Source organism: Tubulanus polymorphus, chromosome 4, assembly GCF_964204645.1.
Source record: "Tubulanus polymorphus chromosome 4, tnTubPoly1.2, whole genome shotgun sequence".
NCBI classification, from domain to species: domain Eukaryota; kingdom Metazoa; phylum Nemertea; class Palaeonemertea; order Tubulaniformes; family Tubulanidae; genus Tubulanus; species Tubulanus polymorphus.
Genome location: NC_134028.1, coordinates 8509605 through 8519757, shown reverse-complemented (window position 1 = coordinate 8519757; position 10153 = coordinate 8509605). Strand labels below are relative to the sequence as shown.

The window sequence follows — 10153 nt, the reverse complement described above, 5'->3', positions numbered from 1 at the left end:
CTATTGAACCGGCAAGGCGATCTGGAATCTGGTTCGCATGCCAGCAGTATATATGACAAATCCAAATTAAAAAATCCAGCAAATGGGACGAAACCAAAATGAAGATAAACATGTATTATGAACAGTTTCTATTTTTAGAACACAAGTAAATATACATAATTGTACAAATATTAATATATTTCATTTTTTTATAATATTTTAATAACCATGCACAAAATATCAAGTCGTTTTGGAAGAAACGTTTGGTTTATTTCACATACTGGAACCTATCTCCGCATACCCACTGCGATTATGTAAATTTCCTGAGTGCTCGACCACGAAAAAAGACAGAGTTCCTAAAGTTGTTCCTATGACCATTATCAGCAGCTGAAACTCGAGCTGTAGAGCTGTACTGTAGAAAAAGCCGACAGCAGTTAACACCGACTGAAACCGATATCAGAATATGATTATTCTGCTTCATATGAAATTTCTATGTCGGGACAGGTAATAACATGAAATGTAAGGTTTACACGTTACATGCACCAATCTTAATACCCTTATAGTTCATTGTTCCAGGGACCCAGTTACCATATCATGACTTAAGTCCAAAAGTGTTCCTAAAGATTGGCTATGACCAATTAAGATTGGTTCGAGGGTTGTTCATTGGGCTATAGAAGTTCTAACTAAAGCAAAACGTATACAGGGTCTAACATAATGAAAACTAGTTTATGAAACTAGCTCCGTTTGATAGCAGTCAAACCCGTAGCGTGAGAAATAAGCGAGAGTGGGTTGGTTCATTTTCAGTTTGGTAGGAAGAAAATTTAAAAAATTTGATACTCAGATATGGCCTCTTGAGTGCCACTGATCCCGCTAATGGCAGTTATCAATCGATCGATTAGCCCGCGCTCACAAACCTTAGAGCAGGGGGTAGCAGATTTTCAAAGTCCCCTTCAAAAAGTCAGTTCAATAAATTTTGGTCGAGATTTTTCGAAAGTTGGATACAATTTTCATTTCTTTTTTTGGAAAATGAGAAGTAGTCCATTCTCAAATGATTTTCGATTTGGTACCCGGGCACTTCATATCTAAGATCTTTCTTTATTCAATAGGAAAGTGCCCCTTTTCATGGGGAAAGTGCCCTTTTCCTTGAAATAGAACTGTCCCACAAAAAAGCTCGACACTGGTCTGTAAGAGGCCCCGACACCTAACGTCATTCTGCCAATTTTTGACAGTCCAAGATAATGTCCAACGTTAAAAAAACGAAATATCAAATGGGTTATAAACACTAGAAAAAAGAGCAAATACATTTTGTCACCACACTTTCAAATGTTCATTCAGTCTTCTTCAAACTTTTGAAGGGGTGATTCCAGGCTGAAGATTGATAACCACATTAGCATAAATAATTTGCATTAGCAATCACTTGAAATCACATCCTACCAGGATTCATAAAACGATTTTGAATCACAAAATTCTTGCTCTCTCTTTTTAAGTTTCATTTTCGTCGTCTTGACCGATTCCGTCATCTGAGGACTCTCGCGGACTGTCCAGGGATACAGCCTGATACTGGGTTCCGCATTTATAAACTGGTTGCGTGGCAGGTGAGAATTCTAATACGAAGAATGTTATGGATGATAGCGTACAGGCAGTGGCCAGGATCAGTAACTGCCATTGTACTTGTAGACTACTGCTGTATGCATATGCGATTGCCGCTACGACGGACTGCAAATAAATCAATTTCGTGTTCACCATATAGATTTTTATCACTCCAAAATGAGTGGCTTACCAGCATTGGATTTCAAATATTCTTTATATTTGCTTCAATAATGTATTGCTGGCAAGACAAGAACTTTAATGTAAATCTCTTACGCAAATGACACACAGTAAACCGCGCCTAACACACACCATGGCCAACTCGGAATTTTAACAAACTCGGACAAAAACGAATTTTGCCGGTCCCAGTTTATCTGAATTAGGCAAGGTTTACTGCATATTGATTTCATGATTAGAAGGATATTTAGATTTTGATGAAGTTCGTGATGAATTTTGTTTATTGATTATGATAGGAAAGCGTTGAATATCTAATTGATTATTGACCAAAGTGCAAAGCTAGCACTAGATCGCTGAAGCATTTTGCAAACTGGACCCAGTTCAACAGTCACGAGTCAAGTTTAATCAAATTGTATAACAAGGAACTGTGGAACTGGTATTTCAATTCAATGAGTTTTGTATGAATTGCTATCTTTAATTTTCTAGTGGGAATATATTGCTTGTGATATTGGTTACCTGGACAAATTTAAACAAGGCAAAAGCTGGAGCACTGTCCTCAGGATATAAAAATCCTAACATTGAATATATCTGCAAAACAATAGAATAAAATACAGTAGATCAGTTCAGTTCATATTCCAATGGCCCCAAATTCAAATCAAATGCCCCCAGGTGCCCACTCTCCTCACCTTCCGGGGGGGGGGAGAGGGGTCTTTCTAAAGATGACTTAATCCAAAAGTGGTTTTTAATCATAAGACCGGTCTTAAATTGCTCTTAGACTTGGTCTTACACCGGTCTAAATATAAGCCATGACTATGGAAGCGGCTCATCTACATTTCATTTCTTCGTAAACATTCCCTCACCTTTTGCAATAAGTTTGTAATGCATGGATGATACCCATTTTTTCGAAGTAAAAACATCTAGAAACCGATAACCTACTAACCTGTGTATTGAAACTACTGTCACCCAAGCCTATAAGGAATGCACAGATCACCGCCACATACTTGGAAAACTTTCTAAAAAGGAATTTCATCTTACAAATTACTACCACAAAAAGTGACATGATTCAAAATCAATATGATTCGTTTGAAAATCTATGTGGGACCATTCATGAGTTACGTACCGGTACCCAAAAAGCTATCTAACATAGGTAAATATTGATACTAGGTCGATTACCCAAGTATGCAAAAAATAAAGAAACTCCATTGATTTTACTTATTACCTATATTAATGTCAAAAAAAGGTTGGGTTCTACATTTGTACTCAAATATTGAGAAAAAATAAGACCATACATTACTTTTTAAGGAATGCACATCAACTGATTTATCTTGTATCTTCACTCTCTCTACCGGGCTACATTAATGTACAGAGATTGTTTGCTTTTGACTTCAACCTTGTGGACCGAAGGCACAGCTTACATACGTACCGGTACCTAACAAATGGTCTTAAAATTATCATAGAGAAAATTTACCCAAAGTCCACATACACCGCACCATCAGTTTCTTCGATGGGAGACATTTGCGGCAGATTTAAGAATATCAGATAATACGTCGTTATGTTTACTAGGAAACCGAACAATACAATGGGATCTCTACCAAATCGTTTAATCCACTTGCCGAATAAACCGAACAGAGCACCACCTTGTGTAGAAAATTGAAAATTGTAGTGATTAAATTATCGCTAAATCATACGGGTGCAAGGCTGAAATGTGTAGCAGCTATGGTTGTGCTAACAGAGGGCCTGAACCCTGCTACCTTGGCATAACATATTCTCAGTATTCCTGCAGCCAGATTCGGACGCTAGTTTTAGATTAACTGAAGATTTACCGGTAACTCAATTATGATCGAGTCAAGTAGCTGGACTATGGACTCAAATGTCAGTTAGTCCAAAAACAGTGAAACATGCAATTGAGCGCAGTCGCTGTTGTAGCATCTGACCTAGATTCCCAAGGCAATGAAATGTGTAAGATAAAGCAAAAGTGCGTCCAGTTCCTACCACTAGTTAATACGACTATACTAGTCAACTAACAACAAAAGCAAACCATCTTGGTTAGAGTTATTCCCTCCCAAGATTAACATACATACACTTGTGTAGGTGCAACTGCATGTAATTTGTTTGAATATCTAAAATCCTTATCAAACAAGCTTGTGCACAATTATCCTTTCATTATTCAAGATTTTGATGTATTGGATATCCGTATTTAGCTTCATAATTACCTAGAATTTCACCAACTCCGATGAATATTCCACAAATTCCGATCAGGCCTTTAGCATCGGTACCAAACTTTTGCGAATGACCGACACATGTACCGTAAACACCACTGAAGAATGTGAGTGAAAGACCTGTAATGAGGTAGAAAAGACACCACACTAAAAGCTCTGTGTTTCTGAAAGGAATATTTGAGTATTTTCCAGTAAATAGGGATGATTGAGCTCCCAATATACAGCATAATGGGGGCCAATTCAGACAATTTGTACCACTACCAGAAACAACACGTCACCATTTCGTTATTTGGTGATTTACGAGTACAACATAGGAATCATAATTCATATAGTATCGCAAAGTATAGTGAATATTGGACAAGAAGGCATTCGAAGTTTCACCAGTCTAGTCAACTGCTCATATAAAATCCCACACTGAGAAAATAACAATTCTGATATGTTTTTTTTAACGTTTTTATTTTTAGTGTGGATTTCATATTATCCTCAAACATCGATAGGGTATTTAATTACATCAATGGTAACTAGTTTATGTATTGTCGTATTTTGCTTCATTGTCGTGATAAAACAAAATAAACAGATTTGTTTCATCGATCGCACATAAAAATAAAACAAATATCTACGGTTTTTGTTTCTCAAAATAGCCACATGTGCAATTTTCAATGCCTCATCCACCACGATAAAAAACATAATTCGCAATTTGGATTATCAAATTAACTTGCATACCTCGATACAACATGTGTCAATATGATTAACAAAGGACTTTTATAATTATACAATGCACAATGTATCATACAAATTACCTCAGATCTTTATACAGGCTCAATCTTTTAAATCCAAAAATTGCCAATATTGCATACTTCAGATAGTTCCGAAGAAACCTCTGTCTGCTATATGCAGTAGACTCCGCTAGCCTCAGATCTTCGGTGACGATAAATTAGCTCCGAGGTATTCGATTTTCAGGGCAGCCGGAGCAGGGATGGGTCGATATTACATGTATTCGAATGAGAAAGTTTTCAATGTTTTGCCCAGGACATACAATAATCAGAGGCTCAGTGGTAAGTGGAGTGTACTCACTTTTCATAATTTCACAAATTTAATGATGAATTTAGGTACCTGTGAATCCAAATGTGACGCTGAGCAATAACATTTCTCTAGTAATAAACAAATGGAACGATCGTTCTGTAAATGAATGATTGAAATCAATTATGTACTAAGACATCGGTAAAGTAGATAAAACTAAATTTTGACAGCATTCAAAATCACGATTAACTGAACTTACTAAGCGCTTGTAACGGCCCATTATTTCCCCGGTTTTCTCCATCACTGAAAACAGCACACAAAAATACTTAATACAACATTGTACAGACATGGCAGGGTTGGAACAGCAACCATCCTCGCTTGCCAGGGGTCCGGTATCACTCCCGAACTCGCTTCCACCAGCCCCCTGGCCTCACGAAGCGTGGTTTCATTACTGGCGCTGTTGCGCATGACGTCATATATCGATTTGCGAAATACTTCCTTGTTCGGTAAAACGTTCGCTGATTGGTCAATTTAACGGGAAAACCAACAGAAGTCTACTGACGGTTTGTTACAAGCGCTGTGATTGGTACGACCGGATTCTGGTCGGCTAGTAACGACTCCAACGACTCGTGAGGTCAAGGGGTTCGGGGAACAGCTTTAGCAGAGTGGGTTCGAATCCCTTGACGGGTGAAGATGAGCAGTGACTGGATACAGAGTTGAGCATCAGGAAAATAGGTTTTCATCAAAAATTCCAATTCCCGCTTTTTTCCTGACTGTTTCTTGACATGCAAGTTGTTTACCCTGACTTGATCTGCTAAGAATCAAATCTTGATCTGCTAAGAATCAAATTAATTTACATAGTCAAATATGTAAAACACTAAGACACTTTAGAACAACAGGATTTATCAAAATGTTATGTCATATTCTACATTGAATTCAATTACGTTTCAACGATTTCACCCTGTAGCACTACTCCATTAGAACATCGCTCAACATTGCAATTTTTTGGAAAAATTGAAATCAATTCGCAGCAGTTAATCGGTAAAACGATTTTCAAACAGCACACTGTCGTAAATTACTTTACCCCGGATTTATTGGAACTACTAGAGACTCCATACTGGTCTCTTGTCGACCTTTCAGACAGAACAATATCGCGAGAAACAAAACGCCCGCCACACAGACCGCTGTAAACACTAAAAACAACGTAGTCCTGGTCGCCGCGTCCACTGTTATATCACCTTTGAACGTAAAATAAACATACACGTTTCCTATCAGCAAACTGGAAGATAAAAGAAAAACCCGAAAATCTAATCACGTGCAGTAATGTAAGCATAGATGCACATTCGACAGCCATTACATTAATTCTGGTAACATATAGACATTGATATATGTGTTTAAATCGAATAGCCTGACTCTCACGAAAAAGTAAGTTCAGAAGTCTGGATACTACTAGTTTTTATACAATTTTCATCATCATTATTATCATCATTTTCGTTTTATCAAGAGTACCTGGAAAAAGCATAGCTCCCCTTAGTTTGAATGTAGGAAAATTCAAATTCATTTGTGCTGGCCCCCCTATTGCCTATCTTACGAAGCATCGAAAAATTATATTATCTGAAAGAAGATTTTAGGGCACCCACCTGCACTGAAACAATGCCCAGAAAATTCCACTTGTAATTGCGATTGTATCGGAATCAGAATTGATAGTTAAGTAACTTCCTTGTGCCGTCCATATCACTAAAAATACAATCGAGACAGATCTTTTTACTAGCACAAGAGCGAAAAATAATGCAATTTTTGAATGACGAATATAGTCACCTGCCGCAGCGATTCCGACCAAAACCGACATCGTGTACAATGCCCACGTCATTGGTTTCAAAAATGACGCTATAAACAGCCTGCAAACATCAACAACGCGATAGTGTATAAGGACTGTTAAAATAATTCTTTTCAGTTTACTTTTGGGGTGACTGGCTCAAACGTTCGTCAAGAAGTTTACGTGTATGGATAAACTCCATGACAATGATTGTACCTGTGTTTTAAACAGTTACAAGGAAGTTCATATTTTGCTACAGTATTTTTGCAAACATTATTTTACCGCCATCTAATAATCAGATAACATTCATATCACTATGATTAGATTAAGGGATAAGGGTTTAAAAGGGTTAGGTTTATGGTTTCTTATTGTTTAAGGTTCGTTTAAGGTCAGGGCTGGAATACCGGGCAGTTAAGACATTCAGTGGTTTACAAGCCTAAGTGAGTTGACTTTACTGAACTAGCGATATATAGCTGCCCCGGGTTCGAACTCAAATTTCTTCTATATCGATGCCACGAAGTAACAATCAAAAACAATTGACTTAACACATTGCCATGTCGACACGATATCCACCAGTCCACCTTTCTGTTATTATAGTATCTAACTGATCTATCCTTCAACGCTCAAACTTAACTATAAAATGGAATAAAATAAAACAATATCAATACCCACGCATAAATAGCACCAGATACCATCATCGAAATTTTGAGGCCTAACACGCTAACAATCGAAGGCGCCGCCCAATTCGATACTGCGAATGAAGCATAAATTATCGCAAGGCTGAAAAAAAAAGTTTTTCACTTTAAGAAATTTTCGCAAAAAAAGAATTGCCAGACTAAATCGGATTTTTTCATATGCAAATGAAACCTTGTATATCCATTTCCGGTGAATGTACTGTTTGGTTCATTTATTGCTCCTTCGATTACTGTCTCCTGCAATAGAAATCGATCGGATTTTCCCAGTCTTTCCAAATTATCAAAAGTTTAGCAGCTTCAATAACTCAGAGGGGGATAAGGCACGTGATAAGTGGGTTCAAGTCCTACTGCCTGCTTACAGCGCACAGGCAACACTTCAAAAGCCATCGTATCATGGATATGGATGGAGCGAGTGGAGTAGCATGAAAAATAATCAAATAGAGCCAAGTGTAAACCTTAGTGTATGTCGGATATTTTAGGCCGTGTAAATCATCTGACTTGGACAAAGTCTGACGTTGAACCCACCACTTTCCGAAAACTACGATTTGAGAATGTAGTGTAGGTAGACTGAACGAACTGACTGACAGATTGGACTGGTTGCTGGTTGGGGTTGACATTTGACCATGATCATCATCGTTTTAGCTTCATGAACCACCATTCCACCACTTGTCATCAACAAATCTCGAGTTATATGGATAGAACAGATTAACTTTAAATACCTCGATCATAGAACATGTTTGAAATGCAGTGAACATCAACATAAACGATATTCCAAGTACGATAATTCGAGCAAGACGGATATCGTAAAACTCCGCCATTTTGAAACCGTCACATGACTGATTGTCAGCCGTCATCTCAAGGTCGTTGGTCGTTACAGTTACTCACATGCCAGAGGTATCCTCCCTCGGAGGCATCCTCCATCTCTCCAGCCTCATATCACCCTGGGACGAGAATCCCCTGCCGAGGGAGGATGGCCAGAAGCAGAAAAAAATACAAAATAGAACATTGTAGGATCTCCCGACCCTATATTTTCCTCCCTCGTTTTGTGCGGTCCTGGGGTCTTCTGGATCTCCTCTAAATCCGCCATTTAGCCGAAGGAAACGCACTCGTGATTTAAGGTTATCTACAAGTCATTTTCGGTTCGTAACACCGAATCTAATGAATGTCTCGTTGACGGATTTTTTTTTGTTCTGCGCTATGTATTGTTGCTAATACGTTATTAGTCTCACTCGCTCTGGTTCCATAGCGAGTAGTCCAATTACACCCTAGATTGTTCCGGAACGAGTTTCCGGCTTCGTCGACTTCGAAGACCCCATGGTCTACTCGGTTTGACCATCCCATAGATTCAAACCAGCCCCTATGTATAATGCTATGTAGCATTGCGAAATATGGGTTGTGGTTTAAATATGTAGACAACGTCGGCCAACGACTGCGGCTCAAGGGGTCTCCCCTCGACGATAGAAAATATTTTGAAATTTTGAGGAGAATTTGGTGAGATTTTTCACGAAGTTGAATAAATGAAATCCAAGAAATTAGTCGTAAACAATACACAATACACAATAGCACAATCACAATACTATTGTATATCATTTTGCACGGAGAAAATACCATTTCCTTTTTGTTTTATATTTACCTCAATTGAAAAAAGTTACTTAGGATTTTTGGGGGTAGACATTCTAGGGACTCTTTTTATCTTTACAACTAAACTACGAACTTCTATCCGAAGCTAACTCCTCCGTTGATAATAAAGCCACATATTCGCTGTCTATCTTCGTAAAATCTCCGTATACATGTCATTTCATCCATGAATTATATTCTGTCTGTGCGTTTTCAAACTGCGATTGGGACATTAAAGTTCTTTTCCCTTCCATACATTTGTGTAGTTTTCTAATCAACGACGTACTCTTCGTTCTGTCTTATCTACTGCGAGCCCTTCTCAGTTAATTCTCTCACACGGGGTTGTAGTACAGTATCACCTTCCAATTCAATTCAATTCAATATTCATTCATCATTTATGAAATCTTACACGGTTGTGGGTGATAAAAAGAAAAACAATTTACAAAAGAAAGGATGGTTTATAAAATTTGTACATGATATACGAATGGTCCATAACACAGATCCTCAATTTGTAGATGTGAGAATACCACTTCCTTTTCAATAAACAAACAATCTTCAAACTATATTGATGATAATGACGATATACATAATTTCTTTAATGTTGATAGTGTTATATGCAACTAATTATTTGGTAAACTTGTTTTTCACATTTCGTAGTTTGAACAGTTCACGTCAGTCCATAGCGGTGTAATACGCTATAGTAACACGTGGTTGAGTTGTCATTTTTACATCAGTTTCATAAGCAGTTTCATACACAACTCTTGGGAACTAAAAATAAGTGCCATTTTTATTGTCTAGTCAGGATATACCAACGGATGAATATACATTCCTCGGATATTAGCAAGTACAGCAAAACAATTAACAGCTTCTCCTCGGGATGGCTCCAGGTCTTATTAGTTGATACAGGTGTCGAAGTGTCGATTTTATAAAATCAATACTTTTTAAATCATCCTTCAGTAGTTGAAGGCCCCATTCGGCAGGGATATTTTACTTCTGCAAGATGGTTGACGGTACAGAATTTGACTAAACGAGGGATAGTTCAG

At 37.8% G+C, this 10153-nt stretch overlaps 2 protein-coding genes across 6 annotated transcripts in view; one reads left to right on the top strand and one right to left on the bottom strand.

The window, feature by feature from the left end:
• The window catches only part of LOC141904747 (mammalian ependymin-related protein 1-like), a 32131-nt gene that overhangs the window by 17690 nt on the left and 4288 nt on the right, over positions 1–10153 (top strand). For 2 of the 4 annotated variants that reach the window (XR_012619193.1, XM_074793398.1), the window contains exon 1: positions 9949–10153. The exons of the other annotated variants lie outside the window; for them this stretch is intronic. The gene's annotated coding sequence lies outside the window, so the exon portion shown is untranslated. Of the gene's footprint in view, positions 1–9948 lie in introns of those variants that run through there. 4 annotated transcript variants of the gene reach the window in all.
• On the bottom strand, positions 127–8319 carry LOC141904745 (UNC93-like protein MFSD11). Of its 2 annotated transcripts, XM_074793394.1 has the most exons (14): positions 8213–8319; positions 7666–7730; positions 7471–7578; positions 6801–6880; positions 6623–6719; positions 6067–6261; positions 5242–5285; positions 5076–5141; positions 3957–4082; positions 3212–3380; positions 2684–2756; positions 2260–2331; positions 1414–1695; positions 283–423 (listed from the first exon to the last, which is right to left on the bottom strand). In XM_074793394.1, the coding sequence occupies exons 1-13, from the start codon at positions 8309–8311 to the stop codon at positions 1462–1464; spliced, it is 1428 nt and encodes a 475-aa protein (XP_074649495.1). In that variant the 5' UTR covers positions 8312–8319; the 3' UTR covers positions 283–423; positions 1414–1461. The 2 variants fall into 2 exon arrangements, with proteins under 2 accessions (XP_074649496.1, XP_074649495.1); XM_074793395.1 differs by lacking the exon at positions 1414–1695 and having other exon boundaries at positions 127–423.